The 25,003-nt window shown below is 37.1% G+C and overlaps 1 protein-coding gene across 1 annotated transcript in view; it reads left to right on the top strand.

Moving 5' to 3' along the window:
* Window positions 1-25,003, top strand: part of CEP83 (centrosomal protein 83) — a 140,843-nt gene that overhangs the window by 111,024 nt on the left and 4,816 nt on the right. Inside the window, exons 11-14 of the mRNA XM_032874230.1 lie at window positions 9,983-10,058; window positions 12,684-12,841; window positions 14,915-15,044; window positions 22,953-23,056. Coding sequence (XP_032730121.1) covers window positions 9,983-10,058; window positions 12,684-12,841; window positions 14,915-15,044; window positions 22,953-23,056 — 468 coding nt within the window. The remainder of the gene's footprint in view (window positions 1-9,982; window positions 10,059-12,683; window positions 12,842-14,914; window positions 15,045-22,952; window positions 23,057-25,003) is intronic.

The following is a 25,003-nucleotide window of genomic DNA, read 5'->3' as shown; positions in this document are numbered from 1 at the left end:
ATCTGTGTTCATCAAGGATATTCTGTAATTCTCTTTTTTGATGGGGCATTGTCTGGTTTTGGGATCAAGGTAATGCTGGCCTCATAAATGAGTTTGGAAGTTTTCCTTCCATTTCTATTTTTTGGAACAGTTTCAGGAGAATAGGAATTAGTTCTTCTTTAAATGTTTGTTAGAATTGCCCTAGGAAGCCGTCTGGCCCTGGGCTTTTGTTTGTTGGGAGATTTTTGATGACTGCTTCAATCTCCTTACTGGTTTTCTATTTCTTCCTGGTTCAGTTGTGGTAGTTTATATGTCTCTAGGAATGCATCCCTTACTTCCAGATCATCAAATTTGCTCATAATATGTTCTTATAATTGTTTATATTTCTTTGATGTTGGTTGTGATTTCTCCTCTTTCATTCATGATTTTATTAATTTGGGTCCTTTCTCTTTTCCTTTTGATAAGTCTGACTAGGGGTTTATCAATCTTATTAATTCTTTCAAAGAACTAGCTCCTAGTTTCATTGATTTGTTCTGTTGTTTTTTTGGTTTCTATTTCATTGATTTCTGCTCTGATCTATATTATTTCTCTTCTCCTACTGGGTTTAGGCTTTCTTTGTTGTTCTTTCTCCAGCTCCTTTAGGTGTAGGGTTAGATTGTGTATTTGAGACCTTTCTTGTTTCTTGAGAAATGCTTGTATCGCTATATATTTTCCTCTCAGGACTGCCTTTGCTGTGTCCCACAGATTTTGAACCATTGTGTTTTCATTATCATTTGTTTCCATGAATTTTTTCAATTCTTCTTTAATTTCCTGGTTGACCCATTCATTCTTTAGATGGATGCTCTTTAGTCTCCATGTATTTGGGTTCTTTCCAAATTTCCTCTTGTGATTGAGTCCTAGCTTCAGAGCATTGTGGTCTGAAAATATTCAGGGAATGATCCCAATCTTTTGATACTGGTTGAGACCTGATGTATGACCCAGGATGTGATCTATTCTGGAGAATGTTCCATGTGCACTAGAGAAGAATGTGTATTCTGTTGCTCTGGAATGGAATGTTCTGTATATATCTGTGATGTCCGTCTGGTCCAGTGTGTCATTTAAGGCCTTTATTTCCTTGTTGATCTTTTGCTTGGATGATCTGTCCATTTCAGTGAGGGGAGTGTTAAAGTCCCCTACTATTATTGTATTATTGTGGATGTGTTTCTTTGATTTTGTTATTAATTGGTTTATATAGTTGGCTGCTCCCATGTTAGGGGCATAGATATTTAAAATTGTTAGGTCTTCTTGTTGAACAGACCCTTTGAGTATGATTTAGTGTCCTTCCTCATCTGTTATTATAGTCTTTGGCTTAAAATCTAATTGATCTGTTATAAGGATTGCCACCCCAGCTTTCTTTTGATGTCCATTAGCATGGTAAATTGTTTTCCAACCCCTCACTTTAAATCTGGAGGTGTCTTTGGGTCTAAAATGAGTTTCTTCTAGACAGCATATTGCTGGGTTTTGGGTTTTTTTATCCATTCTGATACCCTGTGTCTTTTGATTGGGGCATTTAGCCCATTTACATTCAGGGTAACTATTGAGAGATATGAATTTAGTGCCATTATATTGCCTGTAAGGTGACTGTTACTGTATATTGTCTCTGATCCTTTCTGATCTACTACTTTTAGGCTCTCTCTTTGCTTAGAGGACCCCTTTCAATATTTCCTGTAGAGCTGGTTTGGTGTTTGCAAATTCTTTCAGTTTTTGTTTGTCCTGGAAGCTTCTTATTTCTCCCTATATTTTCAGTGATAGCCTAGCTGGATATAGGATTCTTGGCTGAATGTTTTTCTCGTTTAGTGATCTGAATATATCATGCCGGTTCTCTCTGGCCTGCCAGGTCTCTGTGGATAAGTCAGCTGCCAATCTAATATTTTTACCATTGTATGTTACAGACTTCTTTTCCCGGGCTGCTTTCAGGATTTTCTCTTTGTCACTAAGACTTATAAATTTTACTATTAGATAATGGGGTGTGGACCTATTCTTACTGATTTTGAGGAGAGTTCTCTGCACCTCCTGGATTTTGATGCTGGTTCCCTTTGCCATATTAGGGAAATTCTCTACAATAATTCTCTCCAATATACCTTCTGCTCCCCTCCCTCTTTCTTCCTCTTCTGGAGTCCCAATTATTCTAATGTTGTTTTGTCTTATGGTATCACTTATCTCTCGAATTCTCCCCTCGTGGTCCAGTAGTTGTTGTTCATCTCTCTTTTGCTCAGCTTCTTTATTCTCTGTCATTTGGTGTTCTATATCACTGATTCTCTCTTCTGCCTCATTTATACTAGCAGTAAGAGCCTCCATTTTTTATTGCACCTCATTAATAGCTTTTTTTATTTCAACTTGGTTAGATTTTAGTTCTTTTATTTCTCTGAAAAGAGCTTTTATTTCTCCAGACAGGGTTTCTCTAATATCTTCCATGCCTTTTTCGATCCCGGCTAGCTCCATGAGAATTGTCATTCTGAACTCTAGATCAGACATATTACCAATGTGAGTATTGATTAAGTCCCTAGCGTTCAGTACTGCCTTTTGTTCTTTTTTTTGTGGTGAGTTTTTCCACCTTGTCATTTTATCCCGATAAGAATATATATGAAGGAGGGAATAAAATACTAAAAGGGTGGCAAAGACCCCAGGAAAATGTGCTTTAACCAAATCAGAAGAGACCCCAAATCATGGGGGCAAGAAAAGGGGTAAAAAGAAGTTCAGAAAAAAAAAATATATATTTATTAGACTGGTAAATAGAACAGGGTCACCCACTTAATTTTGGGAGTATTTTAGTCTCTTAGAAGAAACTATCTCCCCAAATTTTAAAGAAAGAAAAACATATATAAGGGTAAACACAATGAAGGGATGGAATATGACTATAAAGATGAAAAAAATTTTTTTTAAAACATTTCTAAAAAAGGAGTTGATATGGTAAGTTGGTTGGGAGAATAAAGAAAAAGAAAGTGGAGAGAATTTGCTCAGGTTGGAGACTAGAAGAAAGCCCTGTGCTAGATTTAGGGAATATTTTGATCTATTAGAAGAAGTTGTATCCCAAATTTTTTTAGAAGGAAAAAAACCCTGTGTGTATATAAAAAATAAAGTTAGATACAATGAAGGATAAAATATGACTATAATAATGAAGGTCAAAAAAGATTTTTTTTTTAATGAAAGGTATTGTTAAGACAAACTAGTTAAAAAATGATAAAAGAGGAAATGGTAAAAGTTAAAAAAATTAGCAGAAGAAAAAAATAAAATTAAAAAAAATTAACTTTGCAAGACTAAAGAATCATGGGGAGAAAGCCATGAATTCCATGCTTTGCTTTCTCCTCTGAAATTCCGCTGTTCTCCTTGGTAAGTGAGCTTGGTCTTGGCTGGATTTCTTGCTGATCTTCTGGGGAGGGGCCTGTTGTAGTGATTCTCAAGTGTCTTTGCCCCAGGCGGAATTGCCCCGTCCTTATTAGGGGCCAGGCTAAGTAATCCGCTCAGGGTCGCTTTCAGGAGCTTTTGTTCCCTGAATGCTTTCCGTAGAGTTCCAGAGGACAGGAATGAAAATGGCGGCCTCCCAATCTCCAGTCCGAGGAGCCGAGAGCTCAGGGCCCCACTCCTCAGTGTGCCCTTGGAGAAAAGCGCTCAATCACTGCGGTCTTCCTGGCCTCTGGCTGTGCTCCAAGCTCACCCAGCCTGTGACCAAGAGTCTCTGTCTCTGGCACACAGCCCTGCCTGGAGTCTCCAAACCCTGCAGATCCCTGTGCTCTTCCGGGGGTGGGGGGGTCTCCCCAGATCTTGTGGGGTCTCTCCTCAAAGAGCAGTGGCCTGTGCCATGCACCACAATTTAAGGTAACCCCAAGTTGAGAGATCACTCCTCAGCTCCATCTCTGTAGGCGGCTTCCCTGCTCTAATACCTACGAGCTCTGTGGCACTCAGACACCCCCGATCCCTCTGTGACCCCGTGGGACCTGAGACCACGCTGTCCCCACGTGGGCTTCCCCCCGGCTTAGTCTCTGGAGCAATGTCCCTCAGTGGAGCAGACCTTTAAAAGTCCTGATTTTGTGCTCCATTGCTCTCCCACTTGCCGGGAGCCGGCCCCTACCCCTGTGGTCTATCTTCCCATCTCTTTGGATTCACTTCTCCACTGGTCCTACCTTTCAGAAAGTGGTCAATTTCCTCTTTCTAGAATTGCTGCTCTTCTCTTTGATCTCCTGTTGGGTTTGTAGGTGTTCCGAATGGTTTGATAAGCTATCTAGCTCATCTGCTACCTGATATCCTCCCAGCCTGCTACTTCTCCACCATCTTGACTCCTCCCAAAATTGTTATTCTGATAGTATTCTGTGTTTCAGGAGACTGTTCCACCCCACAATGAGTTTATAAGATTCACAGTTACCTGTAAATTAAAAATATAGAGAAGATATTTAAAATTTTAAAATATTTTAAGAAGGATTTTATTTATTTTTAAAGATTTTATTTATTTGAGAGAGAACAAGAAAACAAGCAGCGGGGAGGGGCAGAAGGAGAAGGAGAAACAGGCTCTCCAATGTGGGGCTCTATCCCAGGCCCCCAGGATCATGACCCAAGCTGAAGGCAGATGCTTCATCATCTGAGCCACCCAGGCATCCCTTGAAAATTATTTTAAGTAAGAAGCTAGTCAACTTTTGGTTGTGACAGTAATGCAATTCCAGCTAACAAGTGAAGGAAAGGTCTTTATTAGCAGACATAGATTGTGGAAAGAACAGAGATTGTGCTGGTCTCACGGGCATCTGGATATAGAAACTGTCTTCCCTCCTCTCATCTCACTGCTTTCCTCTAACCCTTGTATCTGTTTCTCTGTGAAGCCAAGACTTTATTTTTGAAATCGAAGGAGATAGGATTCTTACCTGATGTAAGTCAGAAAAATCTAGAAAAGAAGTTGGGCCTGGTTCACATGCCCATCCCTGGGTCCATCACTACGACGAGGGGAATAGTGGACTCTGGTTCAGCCTAGGTTTTATGCCTATTTCAGAGTGGTGGGGGTGGGGAAAGTACGGTTTGTTACCAGAAGTGAAGAGGAGGTATGTTGGGGAAAGAGCAGCAATTACGAGCTGAGGGAAAGGAAACGTGATCATTTAAATTAATCCTATAGCGAATCCCTTATTTTTTGCATTGCTTAAAGCCAGAGCTCTTATTTTCTACTTGTGGCTTTCTGATTTTTTTTTTTTTTTCAGAAACATTGAAAAAAAAATTCTGTTACTTAATATGCCTCCTTTCTATTTATATTTCATCTTCAGTTGAATTATCTGTTGTGTATCATCTTATTGGGCAGGAAGGGACAATACTTGGGCAGTTGGACAAGTTCTGTTCCAGAATTTGAACTACAGAGTCAGTGATAGATGAATATGTGGCAACATTTGAAGAGCAGACAGTTCTTTAGTATGCCCTTACTGGTGATTCTGGTCAATTATTTTAGCCTGGTTCTGGTTCTCTAGTTTCCTGTTGATTCAATGAGTCTCATACCCTCCCAGGAAAGTCTCTTTTTGCTAATAATGGCCAGACTCAGAACTTGGGTGCCTGATACAGAATTAGTAGTGGTGTAGAACTATTTAAATCTAATTTTTAAATTAAGAAAAATTTTAAAAAATTAAAAATTTAGTTTTTCTGTTGCACTGTTTGAAATGTGCACTATTTGAAATGGCTACATGTAATGAGCTAGTGGCTATCATATTGAGTGGTACCAATTACAGAACATTTCCATCATTAAAAAAAACTTAATCAGATAGTACCATTGGACTAAAAATTCCCTAAGGATAGGGATTCTGTTTTTGTTATTCTCTGGTATATCTGTGACACTTAGGATTAAGCTTAGCATTTGTAGGTAGTCAGTAAACATTTGTTGAATGTTGAAATGATACACATGAGCTGCCTGTCACAGAAAACCTAGGCAATAATCATCATAATTAGCTACCTGTACTTTGAAGAGAACTTGGAATGATTCCATCTCACTGTTATTCCTATTGTCTCTGTTTAAACTTCTATATAGTTCCATTTTCTGTTGTACCTTGACCCTCTGGTCTACCAACTATCTACCAGCTATTAGCTGGTCTACCAACTATTTCTCCTTCTATTATTTCCATAATTACTTTAAAAATATGAAGTACTTGATCTCATAGTTTCTCATTTGGCAACTTATTCATCCTTCACTTTTTGATTTCTGCTCATGGCTGACCCATTAAACTCTCAACAATTTTTGCTGTAGTCTCTGAAATCTCTATTCCATTACCGATAATTTTTTTTTTTTTTGCAGTCTCCACATTTTTAAAAAATATACTCTCACTGAAACCTGAGCTTGTCCTGGCAACCTTTTAGAAGGTTTTTAAGTGGAATTATTCTTCCTTCCCCTTTCCTGCAACTGGGGACCAAAAAGGAAATCTGTGTTTGTGAACCCCACTTTTGCTTCTAGACAATTGTTTGACTAACTTGGGTTAAAATGGTTTTGCTTTTGATAATCATTGCGTCCATCTTATTCCCATTTTCTTTTCTGTCAATGACTAACCTACACGATGTTCCCCAGTAGTCGCTGAAGACCTTGACTTCTGGCTCAATTTGTTTTTATTTTCTATCCTTTGTCATTGTTCTTTGTGACTGCACCATTCATATTGCTGACCCATCTAACACCTTAGCCTTATAGTTTATCTTTTCTCTGGTATTCTTTATCTTTATTCCACTTTAGCAGGCCCTACACTTAGCCGCTTCTTGGACTTTGCCATCCCTTAGAACTGACCATTTCAAGGACATAATTTTTTTTCTCTTATCTACTTCAATCTCACTGAAGACACTGCAGTTTGATATTCAAATTGATATTCAAATGAGTTCTTGTACTTTCTTTCTTCCTCTAGTCTTACGTTAGCCTGGCTCCCCTGCTTCCCATTCAGCTTGGAATCTATTTGTCCGGTGTTCAGCTGTGCTCTTACTTGTACCTGAAAAAAAGCTCCTGGATGTAAATTCTCTCAACTTCTCATGGAGAATTTCTATATCCTCATCTATTCTTTCCTCCCTTTCTATTTTAATGAAGATATCCATTTTCCCTTTACTTCTCAAGAGTTCTGAATCCCATCCCTTTTGTTTCTCTAGAGTCTTACTTCATTATCTTCTTCATCTGTGTCTGATTTCCAAGGTCCAGCCCAAATTGCATTTGTCTTATGTAGCCTTTACTGATACTGATAGTTTTTTGTTTTTTTTTTTTAAGAGACAGAGAGAGGTGTTGGGGAGAGGAAGAGAGGGAATCTTAAGCAGTCTTCACAGTGGCATGAGCCTGACACAGGGCTCAGTCTCAACAACCCTGCGATCATGACCTGAGCTGAAATCAAGTCGGGGGCTTAACCAACTGAATTACCCAGGCGCCCTGCTTTTACTGATATCCTAATGAAAGTTAATTAATCGCACTTTATTCTATTACTTTTTAGTTCTATTTTAAGCCTTGCCTCCTTTTGATTTGTTGTGACATACCTTAAATATTCAAAATCTTCTCATCAAAAGAGATACTATACTTTGTTCCTTTTGAAATAATTTGTTCTGAACTCTTTTGTTACTGAGATTAAGACCATTGAATTTATTCACTAAACCCTAATCAGCTCTATTAATTTTTATTTATGTTAAATTCCATTATCCCTCATAATCCTAACTGTAATGATCTCAAATCATGGACTAATTATTTTTTTAAAAACCCATCATATCAGTTATAGATTCTGACCCTGCATTGCTTTAGTGAAGTGAACTGAAGAAAACTTTGTATGTTATCTTTTATAGTCTACCATAATGGTATTCTTACTCCTTTTGTATTTTAGTGAAAGTCAATACTCTTAATCATTAGTTTCTTTGACTTCAGTTTTTATTTGTAGGGCATTGTTTCCTTTCTTATCTATATAACTTATTTAGAAAACATTTAGGCCACATTGCTTTCTGAACAGGATTTGCTTTCCTGTTGATTCATCAGGTATATCCAAAATCTTGACCAGAGCTAAGATTTACTTGGGGCCCAACTTTCTAACTCTGGACCTGAGCTGGGACCCACAGTGTTTTCAAACTCTGTTTCTATCGTCATGACTTTGTAGAAAGAAACCTTTATTAGCTCCATAATCTAAAAGCACCAAGTTAATAACATCCCTAAACATTTAAGGGTGAAATGCATGGAAAGTTTGAGAGTGTAATAATATAGTTGGAATTGTGAAATAAGAGTATGACTTGTACTGTTAAAGGAGCAAAGTAAGAGCAAGACTGTCCCTTTTCCTTTTCCTTTAGATCCATTGTTTCTGGCATTTGTATGTAAATATTTCAGGAAGCATTGGGTCTTTGGTTTCTGCCATGTCATATTGTCCCTTACACATTTAAATGTCTAGCCCAATATTTGGGTTGATTCGTTTAGTTCATCTACAAATATTTATTGACTGCTTATTAGTGTTTAAAGCACAGCCCTAGGCTCTTGAGACTGTTGTCTTTCTAATAAGCAGTTCTAATTGGATTGATAAGGCATGCTAATAATGCCAAACTGTACATACTAAATGCCAAATGATTTGTATTTCAGATAACTGTTTAAAGAATTTTAAAAAGGGGGGGGTGCCTGGGTGGCTCAGCGGGTTAGGCCTCTGCCTTTGGCTCAGGTCATGATCCCAGGGTCCTGGGATTGAGCCCCACATCTGGCTCTCTGCTCAGCAGGGAGCCTGCTTTCCTCCCTCTCTGCCTGCCTCTCTGCATACTTGTGATCTCTGTCTGTCAAATAAATAAATAAAATCTTAAAAAAAAAAGAAAAGAACTTTAAAAAGGAAGCGGTTGAGGACATATTCTATCACATATTGGCATATCCTGTTAATTTTAAGTCTTTCTCATGTGGTTCGTCATTTGGTTACCAGAGATACTCAACGTTTTAAGGTTCTTGTTGAAAATGTATCATTCCTTTTGAAAAGGACACACATTATGTAAACATTCACCTCAGGGATGAAAGGTCATAATATATTTTATAAGATACACTATGGTGTCTTGTACTAGTTAGTTTTTTTTGGGGGGTAAATTTCAAACTTAAAATCATTAAAATTGATGCATAATGAAATGGGAGAGAAACACTTACTTGGGTTAAAAGACCTGAGTCCTATCTTCGTTGGACTGGTTGGTAGCCAATATGATTTGGACCTGAGCCTTAATCTCTTTATCTGTAAAATTAAAATGACTCTACTTACTTCCATAGAATTATTATGAGAAATTACTCTTGTTAAAAATGACCAGCCTTGGGGTGACTGGGTAGCTCAGTTGGTTAAACGTCAACTTTTAGCTCAGGTCATGATCCCAGGGTCCTGGGATTGAGTCCTGACTTGGGCTCCATGCTCAGCAGGGAGTCAGCTTCTCCCTCTCCCTCTGTGCTCTCTCTCCCTCTGTTCTCTGTCAAACAAGTAAATAAAAATTTTAAAAAATTACCAGCCTTAATTAAATGCCTGTTTTACTATAGATATCAGAGTGGGCATTAAAGATACATTGAGTTGCTCCACAACCTAGTAGGGAGCAGGTGAGGTAGCAGCATATCTAAAAGCTATGAAATACTGTGTGGTGATAAAGATGGCTTCTCCCACACTGGATGACTTTCTGAGGCCTTAGCGACACATTGTTCACTCTTCCACCAAAGGCCATCTGTTCAGATTGTTCCCTATGTTTATCAAAATCCTACCCATTAGACTTATATCTCCATGTAAACAGTCTCTCATCTTCTTAGACATACTTGATTTCTCATTTTCTCTATGCTGGTAGTTTGTAGTTTTTTCCATAGCAAAAGCAGAAATTTGTTACATTTTAGTTATATGTGAACACACTTAACTGCCTAAAGTCAAAATCTATATCATTTTATCTGACACTTTGCAAGCACAATATCTGGTGTTAATATGGGTACCTCCAAATGATTATCTAATTAATTCATCGAAATATATGAACTATGGATTCTTAATAATGTTTTTTGTTGGGTTGTGATATTTAGGTTAAAACTTCAACAACAAATTGTGAATATTGAAAATGCAGAGAAAGAAAAAAATGAAAATTCTGACCTGAAACAGGTATGATTTTAGCAAACATTGTTTTTATTTCTTTAAGTGCTTCTTTAAGTCTGTATTTTCAATGTGTGTGTTCTGATATTTTTTATTGAAGTCTAAGTAACATTCAGTGTTATATTAGTTTGAGGTGTGCAATATAATCATTCAACAATTCTTTACATTACTCGGTGCTCATCATGATAAGTATACTCTCCCCCCAACCCCCATTATGGTAACTGTACTCTTAATCCCCTTTATTTCACCCATCTTCCTCTCTGGCAATCACCAGTTTGTTCTGTGTATTGAAGGGTCTGGTTTTTTGTCTTTTTTTTTTCTTGTTTTATTTCTTAAATTCCACATGAAATCATATGGTATTTGTCTTTGTGACTTATTTCACTTAGCATTATACCCCCTAGAGCCATCAATGTTTTTGCAAATTGCAAGACTTTATTCTTTGTTAGGGCTGAGTAATGTTCCATTGTATGTGTATATCACTTCTTCTGTATCTATTAATCTGTGGATGGACACTTAGGTTGCTTGTGTGTGTGTGTTGTGTGTGTGTGTGTTTTGAATCTATTGGAATTTCACATATCAGTATTTTGAAAATATAATCATTACAATTGATAATGTATTGATGAGGTTGACAAAGATAAAATGTTTAAATCTCTTTAAGTTCTAATTAGTAAGCTGCTTTTCCTAACTGCTGTTTTTCTGAAGGTCTTTATATGCTGTGACTGAATTTATATGCTGAATTTAAAATTAATTTAGAAAAATGAATTTTTTTAATTGTAGTTTAAAGAACAGTATTTTAATAATCTGATTTTAAAAATTGATTAGAAAGATTATCTAGGTTTTTAAGTTCCCTGTAGCATTGACTTGTAACTTTTTATTTCTTGTTCCGTGAGCTGCATCTTATTATATCCCTATGAAATGTGAAATCCAAGGGTTGTATTTGTGGAAGGAAATTTGTATTTTAATTAAAGTTATTTGAGTTTAAGAAAAATTTATATGGGTAAAACATGGAAGAGTGTTCTTTTTTGTTGTTGTTGTTTAAAGTTATGAGGTAGTGAAGATTCCATTTTCAGGATTTATGCTTGCAAGCTAGCTGGTATTACTTTCCACATGCAGTTGTGGTTTCTAAGTCTCAACTAGGCGGACATAATGTTCGATACTCTGAGGGAAGTTATTTAGTACCATGGGCATTGGGCTTTCTGTCCTTTACTAGATAACGAAAGATATTAAGCTCCTTAAAAGTTACTTGTTCAGTTAACTGTAATACGATTTAATACAGATTTAATTTACAACTCCAGTTTAAAATAAAGACTGAGTAGTTCTTCGTAGAAAAATTTATTCTGAAGTACAAATCTGAGACATACCATTTTACTTTATTCTGACAATTGCGCTTTCAATATACACAATCTTGTCTTATTTGGTTTGCTGCTTTCAGGAAATACTGGAATTATTTTGCATTTATTTAATTTATTGAGTAAAGAATCTGGTTTCTTTCGACTCTTGAGTCTTATACTGGGTTCTTTTGGTCCTGTGTCTCTTGATTCTCTCCTTCTAAGTTTTCTCAGAGGATGGCTAAGAAGTAAGACAAGGTGAAAGAAGATGAGTATTTGCTGGGGTACCTGGGTGGCTCAGTCAGTTAAGTAAGTGTCGGCCTTTGGCTCACGTCATGATCCCAGGGTCCTGAGATTGAGCCCCTCATCATGCTCCTTGCTCAGCTGGGAGTCTGCTTCTGCTTCTCCCCACCCCCCACACTTGTGCTCTCGCTCCCTCTCTGCCTCTCAAATGAATATAATCTTAAAAAAATAGAGAAAATGAGTATTTGTTAATTAATTGGTAAAGTGGCTTATGGAGGAAGTAGGTATAACTGTTCCAAGTGAAGATTATTCGGATGTATCTTAAAAGCGTGTTAATTTGTAACTAGATAATTAGCTACTTTTCAGGAGAAAAAATACTCCCAGATAAAGGTAAATTAGGATGTAGAAAAAATCTGAGTGACATTTCATAGTTTGATAAATGGCTCTAGGGGCCAAGGAATCCTTGCCATTCATTATATTTCTTGGAATATCTTTCTTCTGCCCAACACTGGATGTATGGAATGCTTTGAAACTACTTAAAAACAATGTAAGATTGAGCCCTTCTGTATTTATGATTCCTAACTATTTAAAAAGTAGAACTCCTAGAAGGGTTGTTGATCATAGGGTATATGGAAATGGGAGAATGGATCTCCTTAGCAGCTTTTCCATCTGATGTGCTTTTAAAGTCTGTTCTTTCCTAGGAGGCTATAGGAAGTCCAGTGGAGAATCTCTCTAATGGTTGGATTCTCCTTTCTTGCTTCTCTTATTCTCCTTTTCATAACCTATTCCCAATACCTCTTCCAACCTGTTTATTTTGGGAAGAAGGGGAGAGGATTTAGTGGCAGACTAAGGAATCTAGTTCTTCATAGTCTGGTTATATTAAGAAATGATCCTATACTATTGGATCCTAATGCTGTTGCTGTTCATTATTTAATTTCTGAGTGTCCTCAAGGACACATGAGTTGGGTGGGGCATTTGAGAAGGAAGAGCTTACTATCCTCTGTCTTTCTCATACGGTATTACGTATATGGCCTTATGTTTCTCTTCTTTCTTTTCTTTTAAGCAAATCAGTAGTTTGCAGAACCAAGTGACCTCACTTGCACAGTCAGAGAATGAGTTGCTGAATTCAAATGAAATGATGAAGGAAATGGTGGAGAGGTTAAAACAAGAATGCCGAAATTTAAGAAGCCAAGCTGAAAAAGCACAACTGGAAGTTGAAAGGTAGAGTTTGCTCTTTTTTATGTACAAACTATTTCTTCTTTCTGTTATATGTAGTTCTTTTAGTGATGATTCCAATGTTGAATGTGTTTTGGGAACTAGTTACAAATACCCTTTGACACTGTACAATGGTATTAAGTAATGTACTTTCTATTTCTAGAGAATGAGCTTTATAGACACTTGAATTGTTTCAAAAAAAAAAAAAAGGCATTTAGGGTAGAAGACTCTTTAAAATTCTGCCTAACCACAATATTCTGAAAACCCTCAGGGAAACACTTCTTTATTCATTGAGTAAACCAATACAATGATACATTTAAAACAATTTTTTTAAAAGATTTTATTTATTTATTTGACAGAGAGAGAGAGAGCACAAGCAGGGGGAGCAGCAGAGGAAGAGAGAGAAGCAGGTTCCCCTCTGAGCAAGGAACCTGGTGCGGGACTTGATCCCAGGACCCGGGGATCATGACCTGAGCCGAAAGCAGAGGCTTAACCATCTGAGCCACCCAGGCGCCCCCAGTAATAAATTTTTTACTTCAACTATCCAAATTATTCTTCTGAATGCCAGAGAACAGAAAAAAAATTCTGTGACTTGCAAAACTTCCTAAAATTCGAGCTATAATTTCTTGGATTTTTCCTTTGAAAAGTTCGTTTATTTGTTTATTTTTTGGCCTTGAAATTTGTTTGTAATAGTGTGTAGTAAACTGGCAAGGATGTGATTTTGGTAATGTTCAACATCTTATATTCTCTGGAAAATTTTGTTTAGATATGTTAGAAAGCTGCTTTTTTGTATTTGCTTTATCATCATAACGTTAGTGTTTTTGTTTGAATTTTCTCTTCTGAAGGTTACTTGGCCCCATAAAACTTTTTTTTCCTTCAGTTTCTCATGATTTCATATTTTAAGGCTTTCACACATGAGATTTTAAGAAAGTAAGCAAGGTGTTTGTCCATAAGACCTTGTGACATTCCACAGGGTCCAAATTATTTTGCAAAAAATAGAAATGTATATCTTGGAATCCTCAAGTGTTTGATTAAAATGCACTTAAGAATTCTAATGACGGTATGGCTAGCAAATTTAAGTAATTGATCATTGGTTTCTGAATGTTACTTATTGGATTATGTAGTAAAAAGTAAAGTGTTAATCAAATATGATTTAGGTTCCAGCTAAAACATAGAACATCTGATATCTCATTTTATAAATCTTACTTGTACTGCCATATTATATGTAGTAATGATACTAAAAATTATGCAAGGTATGCAGAATAACTTCAAATATATGTTATCTTAAAATACCATTTATATGAATTTTATTCTAGTCAGAAAACATCCTACTTTAAGATTTGATATCTGGGTTGATTTTTAACCAGCTTTATTAGACCCAGTTTTTTTTTTTTTTTTTAATGTTTCAAGTTTTTTTATTTAAATTCTAGTTAGTTAACATATAGTGTAATATTAGTTTCAGGAGTAGTTTGGTGATTTATCACTTAGATATAACACCCAGTGCTCATCACAAGTGCCCTTCTTAATACCCATCACCAATGCTAGATCTAGTTTTTATTAGCTTGGTGGTTATCATGGTTCAAAGCTGGTTATCAAGTGTTTGCCCTGCTGCTGAATTTTAAAAAGGTGTAAGCCTTAAGCAGACTCCTTGTTGAGCTGAGAGCCTGACCCTGGGGCTCTATCTCAGGACCCTGAGATCATGACCTGAGCTATAGCCAGACACTTAACCCACTAAGCCCCTCAGGCACCCACTAAGTATAAGTCTTTAAGCAAATTTGTTAACTACTTTCTAGGCTTCAGTTTCCTTATCTGTAAAATGGAGATGAGAGATGTACCTAGCTCAAGGGGTTATTGTGAAGAATAAATGGCATAGTACACACGCTGTTGTAAGCACAGTGCCTAGTTCACGAGAGGTATTCAGTAATGAGAGAATTAGCAAATATGTGACCGTGCAGGAGAACCTACTTGGATACTTAACATTGTGGTGAAGCGCAGGTAGTGAGTTTGATTATACTTGGGATACATATCTTTTTAATCTTAAGAGTTAACTTCCATGTTTTGTGTACATGCTTTTGACAGGACTTTGGAAGGAAAACAGATACAGTGGTTGGAAGAAAAGCATAAGCTTCAGGAACGTATCAGTGACAGAGAGGAAAAGTATAATCAAGCTAAAGAAAAACTGCAGCGAGCTGCGGTTGCCCAGAAAAAGGCAAGTGGTTCTTATTAAAGTGATTTCTGTAGAGAAAAACATAATTAACTATTCTGGGAGGATAAAATGTAATTAAAACTGAGATTTTCATGTATGTTTAATTTGATATTTAAACATGACATTTTGCTATCAACCTTGCAGAGATAAATAGGGAAAATGCAAATTGCTCAACAGGTTTATTTCTAAATTTTATGTTCCAAGTTGGTTTTTCAGAGCCAACATGTGTTTTCCCACAGTGGTTTTTCATTGATAAAGTTTCTAGACTAGCCCATATAAGTCTTACTTAACTCATTCTGCACTTAAATTACAGGGTGATTGGGTCTGTTTCAAAGGTGTAACATCCTTCTTGTGATTAAAATGTTTTTTTGTTTCCAAGTCAGAAATGTAGGAGCAAGTATCTCCTTGCCCCAGAGGAGAAAGTAGGCCCCATAGCTTCTAAAACAGCCATAATAGTTACTACAGCTGTGATCTTTTTTAAGTTTCACTTTTGTGAACATATTTGCTTCATAACCTAAAATCTTTGTTTTATTGGAAATAGTTCAGAGCGTCATGGAAATAATGTAATCAGATGATTAATATAAGTCAGTGGTTTACAACTTCTTTTCTACCGCAGCAAACCCAAGGAATGTAGCATGGCCCCCTCAGTAACTGTGACTCATGGTGCAGTGATTCAGCACTTACTTCCAACAAGATTTGGTGCATGCGTATGGAGGTGGGGGGTGGGGAGTAGCATTAAAAAAATCCCATAAATGATGTAATATGCCTCCATTTGATAAGTTCCATTAGTAAGGCCATTTGTTTTGAGGAGGTAAGAAGGTCTGAGATGAGACGAAGGCCCTTCTAGGCATAGGCACACCAGTATCTTAATGTCTGTATATTTATTGGAAAGGTTAGCTCTTCGTATTTGCATAAGGGAGGAGAACTGTATATCATTTACATATAATGAATCTGGACACCAAAGACACAGTTCCTAGTCACCCATTTATGGTTATTGGATCTAATCGCCAAAGAGTCCTAATAGCTGGAGTGACAATAGGAGTCTACTAGTCATCGCTTCCCCACTTTCTTGGTTTCTGAATATTGCTTTTTCTCTTCCCATAATGCCCGAAGTAGTATAACATTGAGATTAGAAAACAGCATTTACTATCTGGGAATTCTCAGTGTTTTATACTCAAATATAAATACTGTCTTAATTTTTCCTCCTGTGTCTATCATTTATTTTTCTTTCTTTCGGTGTAAGTACTGAGTACTTACGGGTATTGATGGGATTTCAGTGAAGTGTTTATGCTCGGGATGATCTTAGAAATTTTACTTATGGTTTCTTGTACTGTTTGAAGCTTAGAAGCATGTAAAGCCAGATTTTAGCCAAAAATCTGTAGAAATTATAAGAGCTGATTTTATCTTTCACAGAGAAATGTTTATGTTAAGGTTTTAGAAGTAAGTATTCTAGAGATCAGATTCTAATTACTACTGAGGTTAGTTTGGGTTGACTTCTTTTGGAGCAAAAGTGACATCCAGTGGTGAGAGAGATTACCAACTAATTGTAGGTATACTAGAAAGAGGGGAAGAGCTGATAATTTAAGAAACCTGGCAAAGTAACCTTACATCAATATTGTGATGTGGGGTGAATTTTTTTTTCTACTGAAATACCTGCCAAATGATGGGTGTGAACATAGGCAATATCCGTATCATTTTTAAAAATGTGATCTGGGGTTTATGATTTTAAGTCATAGGAAATTGTTAAGTTCAATTCAGCGAATAATTATGATCCAGAGCTGTCTCACCTTATGGGACACTTCAAATAGACAATATATGTGACATAGAAATACTATAAAAAGTCTTTGAGTATGTGCAATTTTAGGGCTGGGGGATTTTAGCATTCAGATAGTTTTTACAGATTAGGAAACTGAAGCGGTAGGTAGCCAAGATTACTTGACTAGTAAGATTCAGTGCCATGACTAAAATTTACATTTTTCTCTTCTTAATCCTGTGTTCTTTCTGTGCTTTTACTCTTTTAACTTCCCAGTTTCTTTGATTTTAAATACTTAACTGCTTTTTTCTTCATTGTACCCATATGAGTCTTATTTCTTGTAGTAGAATAATCACTACAAAGTTAATTTCTTTAATTCAAACTCTTTCCTGTTCAAGTTAAAGATAATGCTTCTATATGAAAATTTTGGCTGTGAGATTACATAAATATAATTCTTAAGAACTTTTTAAGTTCTTTAGATGACAAAAATCATAACTTTTTTATGCAATAAGACTTAAAACAAGTCACAAAATATTAACTATAGGGCAGAAATCATAATCCTTTAGAGTTGCTTTCCTGTGAGTGATTATTATAACTGGGGAGTAGCAGCTTCATTTTTCCCCCAAGGCTAGAAAAATGGCTCACTGCCATCTGTATGTCTATTTACAACTCCTATGCACAAAGCTTATGTCATTTCTGTTAAGTGTTTTTAGGTGAAGTCTTTGTGTAATGATATTTTGCTGTATTGATTTGTTTGGAAAAACTTGACTAGGTATCTTGAGTTGGAACGCCTTTCTGTGACTATTGGCTTCTGTGTATGTTTTTCTCTATACATTGTTGAAGTATAAGTATGAAGAGAGATCTCTTGGTCTGAGCACAATGGGTTGTACTTTTCCTTTTGAGGCACTTGAGATGACAGCTTGTTATTTTTACTCTAAGGTATATTTCTCTGAAATTATTCTTGATTAGATTGTTATTATGAATGTTTTTTGGGGAAAAAATGAACTGTAGTCTTGAAGTTGTAAAATACCTGTTGAATATGTTGTGTGGCCTAACATTTTATTATACTCTTAGGGGAAAATAGAAGCCATGATTAATTCCTGCGTTTGATGACCATATAATCTAGCTGGAGAAAGAAGATAACATGCAATACCTAAAGAATACTAATAGTCACTCCCTGGTGGTCTGTATGGATGCTGAAGTTTGAGACCAGTGTCAGGGAGAAGGAAGCCTGAAGACAGGGAGACCAGTTAGGAAGCTATTTTAATACAGTGAGGCAAGAAGTATGGAATTTGGGCTTGTGATATAGGAATAAAAGTAAAAAGTGACTGTTTAGAATTATTTTGGAAAGTTATAGGATATGGTGCTAAATAAGAAAGAAAAATATGAAGTGTTGTACCTGTGAGAGGATGTAAATGGAGTTGTCCTGATGGAGTGAAGAACACATGTCAGCTGAGGAGTAGAAAGAGAAGATACGCTCCACTAAATGCATGTCAGATCTGGAGTGATCACAGCGCATCCCCGTACTCATGTCCCAGCATCTTCAGTCAGGGTGCCGTGTAAGTAGCTAGAAATATTGGAATGGAAAGCATGGAGATCAGTAATTCAGATTAGAGATTAAGAATTAGACCCTTGAGATTTTGGAGATGATTGAAGAATAAAACGACTAAGAATTAAGTTGACTTAGAAAGAGGAGCTAGATTTAGTAGAGAAATGGTCTTGGAGGTAGAAGCTATGATATGGTGTTGTAGAAGTCACAGGAAAAGAAAGGTATCAAAGATAAATTGTCATTTAGCATGATTACTGAAAAGAGTTCATTGAATTTGGCAATAAGATGGTAAAAGAGGAATCCTAGGTTTGTGTTCTTTTGATTTTTCTATTGTTCCTTTGTGTCGAATAATACTTTTAACACTAAGACATCCGCTTGACAATCCTTTGATTGTATTGGACCACTAAAGTCAAAATTAAAATCATTCCTTACAGCCAGTTTCCCCTCTGAGCTCTCATTTCTTTGAGGTAGAATGTTATTCTTCGTATCACTTAGGCTTCAAACCTTTGATTCATCCTCAGGGCTCCCTTCCCCCCAGATCTAGTCACTGTATTGGTTTCCAAGGGGTGCTGTAACAAATTACTGCAAACTTTGTGGCTTAAAACATCAGAAGGTATTATTTCATAGTCCTAGAGGTCAGAAGTCCAGAATCAAGATGCCTGCAGGGCCATACTCCCTCTAAGGCTGGATCTGTTCCACACTTCTCGCCTAGCTTTTGGTGGTTGCTAGCAATCCCTGAGTTTTCCTTGGCTTGTAGACATATCATTTCATTCTGTCCCTCTGTCTTCATCTGGTGTTCTTCCTGTGTGTCTTGTGGAGTTTACAGTACTTTTAGAGCATGAAAGATGTAAATCAAAGATGACAACTATTCATTGTTGGTCTATGAATAACAAAAGACACTTCTGTCACTCAGGAAATTCCAAGGATTTTAGGAGGTTTCTACCAGGACAAAGACCAAATAAATTTCTTTCTGTATAATGGTCACATTCTGAGGTTCTCAGTGGACATGAATATTAGGGAACACTGCTCAACCCAGTACAGTTATCAGGCTTACAAATTCTTCCTTTATAATGTGTTTGCATTTTTCCCCCTCCTCACCTCATTTCCTTTTATTCCTGTTGCTAACATCCTAGCTCAGGATCTATCCACTACCAGAATTCTCTGTATTAATTTAACCAATTTACTCAACAAATTTATTGAGTACCTACTTAATGTATCTGGTAGTTTTGTTCACTGGAATACAGAAGTAAAGACTGTGCTGGGGAGCTTACATTGTATTGGGTGGGTGACAGATAAAAGAAGCAAATATTTGTCTGGTGGAGATGTGTCCTAAGAGGAAAACTAAGGGGGATAGAAGGGACTCTTTATTTATTTATTTATTTTTAAGATTTTATTTATTTATTTGACAGAGATCACAAGTAGGCAGAGAGTCAGGCAGAGAGAGAGGAGGGGAAGCAGGCTCCTTGCTGAGCAGAGAACCTGATTTGGGGCTCGATCCCAGGACCCTGGGATCATGACCTGAGCCGAAGGCAGAGTCTTTAACCCACTGAGCCACCCAGGCGCCCCAGAAGGGGCTCTTTAAATAGGTGGTCAGGGAAGACTTTTTGATAAGGTAACATTTGAGCAGGGACCTGAAGGAAAGGATGGAGGATGCTGTGTTCTATATGTAGGGGAACAGTATTCCAGACAGAATAGCAAGTAAAAGAGAGAAGCAGGGGTCCGCTTGGTATGCTGAAGAAATGCAGAGGGACAGCTAGGTAGCTGGAACGGAGAGAAGTAGTAGGAGGCCAAGTGATATTTTTATTCTTTGGTTTTTATTCTAAATGTGATAGGAACACATTGGAGAGGTCTAAATTGAAAAAATAATATAATCTGCAGTGTATTTTAGAAGAATCTCTGGCTGTTGTGTAGAGGGACAAATAGTGGAGTGGTAGTCCATTTCTGTATATATTTTAAAGGTGGAGTTTGCCGTAGTTGTAGAGCATGAAATTTGTAAAGCGAAGATGACCAAGATGCTGGTCTTGAGCACTTAGTTAAAATAGACTTGCTACTTACTGACATGGGAAAGACTTTAGAAAGAATGGGTTTTTGCAGTAAAATAAAGATCCTTCTTTGGGACATGTTAGCTCTTGGAGATACCCATAGACTTCCACGTGGAAACGTTCAGTAGTCTGGTGGATCCATGAATCGGTAATTCAGGAAGGAAGACTAGACTAGAAATAAAGACTTGGGAGTCCACATCACATAAATGGTATTGAAAGCAAAGGGATTGAATGAGGTCAACTAGAAAGAAAAGGAAGATTAAGAAGAGAACGGGTCTGAGGATTGAGCTTTGAGGAATGCCGAAGTTGAGAAGTTGAGAAGAAAAGGAGGAAACAGAGAAGGAGTGGCCAGTATGGTAGGAGAACCAAGAAGATCCTGGGTGCCAAGTGAAGAAAAGTGCCTCAAGAAAGATCGACTATATCAAATGATGTTGAGAGTAAGATGATACAATAGCAATATGAAGACTAGGGATTCATTTGGCTATGCAGTGACTGTTGGTGGCCTTGTCAGGAGTAGTTGCCAGATTGAAGTGGAAGATAGAGTTTGTCTAAGGAATTTCATTATAAAAAGTAGAGAACTGGGATGGTAGCTAGGGAGGGTTGTGAGTTCAAAGAATTTCTTTAAAGGGAGGGGTGAATTATAGAATGATTCCGCAGCAAGGGGAAAATCAGTAATGCAGGAGAAAGGGGGCAGTTGCAGGAATGATATCTTTTAGTAGCAATTCAGAGGTGGAAGGCATAGGAACATGGTCTATCTATTATAACTGGGAAAGAGGCAAAATATATGATTATAAATTTCTAGCAAATTGATAGATGTGTGGAAGTTTTCTCCTGATGGGCAATTTTCTAAGTGGAAAAAGATTCCACGTCTTTAGCTCAGACTCTGAAGAATGCAGGTGTTGGATACCTGGGAGAGACAAGAAGTTGTAAAAGAATGTAAGAGTTTGGAAGAGTGACTGGATTGGGGAATTAGGAGGAGTGTCAGGTAGCATAGCACATAGTTGTGTGTGTGTTTGCCAACTGTGTCCAGTTGTGTAGGTCCAGATAGTAGAGCATTGTATTTAATAAAGATCCAAGTTTTTCCAGGTGAGTTTGAAGAAGAGGGAAACTTGGGTCAAGGTAACGAGGGTATCTGCAAAGAAATGATTATAATGAGGGGGTCTAAGGCCTTCATGGGTCTTTTAGTCAGCTCACCAACCAGTGCTTTTATTGCATTCTGGCTCATTTCCCTGCACCTGGCAAGTGCTCAGTAAATGATTGGTTGTTTTACAATGATGAGGATGGGGACAGCATTGTCCTGAACCCTGGCTTCAAGCTTTATCTCCAGATTTTCCTCTTAAGAGGCAAACTTAAAAGTCTATCTCATACACTGACACCGTATCAGACTTCTTAAAACAATGTCTTTTACTTATCAGTCCCTTGCTGGAGACGCTTTAGCCAAATCCACATCCCCATTGTACTACAGATTCTCCCTAATTAGTTTCTTATCCTTTCTAGAAAGCCCTTTCTCATGATTTGGTACTTATAGACTGGAATTCCCTTCAGAAATCCCTATATTTTGTATTGTATAGTTAATATAGGGCCCAGTTAAGCATGTACTCTGTGTGTGTGTTTGTGTGTGCTTAAGATTTGATGATAAAATAAATTTTGTATTATAGTTTAAATGAACAATAAAAATGGAGAAATATGACTATTTGGAGATATAATGGAGATATAATGGAGAAGTTTTAAGAAGTTTTAAGATTGCAGATTTATACAATAATACAATGATGAAGTATTAAGCATTTTCATCTTTAAAATGTCTGCTACTAGTTGAACTAAAATTCCTAAAAGCATATGCTTTTGATAATGACAGACCTATTTCTGTGGATCAGCTCTCCACATAAAAACTAGAAGAACTGGACAAAGTATTTAAAAAAAATACCTCCACGGAGGGCAGCAAAGAATTAGGAGGCCAAGATCCTGGAGAGGTAGGAAACTGAGAGAGATGAGCATGGCATATGAGGTTGCTTTTCCCTTAGAGGAAACTAGACCAGGTAGATACATTAAACTATGTGATATTCATAAGTACAGGACAATATGTCGCAATGAACAGTTACTGTAAGCAACAACACGAATACACCTCACAATCTTGAGAGAAAAAAGCCATTTGTAAAAGAATTTCAGAAAGACTATGATTCTGTTCATATGAAGTTCAAAAATCACATATCTTTTGGAAAAGTGAAGAGCTTGTGATTCCTTATCTGGTGACAGGTAAGCTCATTAGTAAAATTTGACTCCTTCCTTTTTTAGATATTTTATTTGCAGCAATTTAGTTATTGATACACATTTTCTGGTTTGGCATTCACAACAGTTCTGTTTGTCACAATGAGAATATGAGGTACATCTGTGGCTCAATATCTTTGCATTTTTCAATAAGAATCATATCTACTAATCTTTCCTGCTAGTATTCACTGAAAATACTTATCTCTAAGGAAAATTTCTTTTGTTGAGTGAAATATTCTCTCTGTATTTTGTTCAAAGAGGAGATTTTGTATTAATGTACTCGCTCATATTTTTTTTTCTAGAGAAAATCTCTTCATGAAAACAAATTGAAGAGACTACAAGAGAAAGTAGAAGTGTTAGAGGCAAAGAGAGAAGAATTAGAAACGGAAAATCAGGTGTTAAATAGGTAACTGTTTGTATAAATACATATCCCATGTAGTGACTTTGACATTATAGAACTTTGATACTGAGTGTAACACACTTTTTTTTCTTTATAAAATGTACTTTCTTTGTTTTCTCTGTAATACACTTGTTTTATGTTTGAAAGAATTCTAAAACTGTTCGTTGTGCTCCTAATTCATTTCCTTATTATTTTTTTTAAGATTTATTTATTTATTTGAGAGAGAGAGCATGAGAGGGGAGAAGGTCAGAGGGAGAAGCAGACTCCCAGTGGAGCTGGGAGCCTGATGTGGGACTCAATCCCGGGACTCTGGGATCATGACCTGAGTCGAAGGCAGTCGCCCAACCAATTGAGCCACACAGGCGCCCCCTTATTATTATTATTTTTTTTTTTGGTTGAATGTTCCTTCAAACCAAAAGGTCTTTAACATATGCCAGGCATTTGTGTTATGGTTGGGACTGACAGGAAATGTCCCTGGCTTTGGTAGCCAGGAGTGGTGTGAGTTCTTGCTACTGAGACAAGAGAGTTGTAGCATTGCATAGTTCCAAAAATGTGGCTGGAATTTTGAATCAAGATTTTTGATTTCTTGTTGTAGAAAAATATTACTGGCCCAAAGCTTCTGATTTTTTGTTTACATACAAACACAGCTAATAATCTGCATGATGAGCATGTTTGAGCAGAGATGATTTGCCGTATTAACTTATGATAATGGCGTTGTTGACCCTTTTGATTCAAGGTAATACAAACTTTTCAAATTCAGCTAATTTCAGTGATAGCCTTCAGCACAACACAGTGTCAGACTCTTCTGTAATGGAAATTGCCTAAAATATCAAGCAGTGATGTTTTATAATGTGCACCTGTCTTCCTTGGGTGTAATTGTTACCAAAATGTGAAAGTTTTTTTTTTTTTTTTAATTTTATTTTTTATAAACATATATTTTTTTTTTCCCCCAGGGGTACAGGTCTGTGAATCTCCAGGTTTACACACTTCACAGCACTCACCATAGCACATACCCTACCCAATGTCCATAACCCCACCCCCCCTCCCAACCCACCTCCCCCCAGCAACCCTCAGTTTGTTTTGTGAGATTAAGAGTCACTTATGGTTTGTCTCCCTCCCAATCCCAACTTGTTTCATTTACTCTTCTCCTACCCCATTAACCCCCCCATGTTGCATCTCCTCTGCCTCATATCAGGGAGATCATATGATAGTTGTCTTTCTCTGATTGACTTATTTCGCTAAGCATGATACCCTCTAGTTCCATCCACGTTGTCGCAAATGGCAAGATTTCATTTCTTTTGATGGCTGCATAGTATTCCGTTGTATATATATACCACATCTTCTTTATCCATTCGTCTGTTGATGGACATCTAGGTTCTTTCCATAGTTTGGCTATTGTAGACATTGCTGCTATAAACATTCGGGTGCACGTGCCCCTTCAGATCACTACGTTTGTATCTTTAGGGTAAATACCCAGCAGTGCAATTGCTGGGTCATAGGGTAGTTCTATTTTCAACATTTTGAGGAACCTCCATGCTGTTTTCCAGAGTGGTTGCACCAGCTTGCATTCCCACTAACAGTGTAGGAGGGTTCCCCTTTCTCCGCATCCTCGCCAGCATCTGTCATTTCCTGACTTGTTAATTTTAGCCATTCTGACTGGTGTGAGGTGGTATCTCATTGTGGTTTTGATTTGTATTTCCCTGATGCCGAGTGATATGGAGCACTTTTTCATGTGTCTGTTGGCCATCTGGATGTCTTCTTTGCAGAAATGTCTGTTCATGTCTTCTGCCCATTTCTTGATTGGATTATTTGTTCTTTGGGTGTTGAGTTGGCTAAGTTCTTTATAGATTTTGGACACTAGCCCTTTATCTGATATGTCGTTTGCAAATATCTTCTCCCATTCTGTCAGTTGTCTTTTGGTTTTGTTAACTGTTTCCTTTGCTGTGCAAAAGC

The sequence above is a fragment of the Lontra canadensis genome, unplaced genomic scaffold (genome assembly GCF_010015895.1).
Source record: "Lontra canadensis isolate GAN:19392208 unplaced genomic scaffold, GSC_riverotter_1.0 scaffold52, whole genome shotgun sequence".
Taxonomy (NCBI): Eukaryota; Metazoa; Chordata; class Mammalia; order Carnivora; family Mustelidae; genus Lontra; species Lontra canadensis.
Note: the sequence above shows the minus strand (reverse complement) of the source record. Positions and strands in the feature narration are given on the sequence as shown.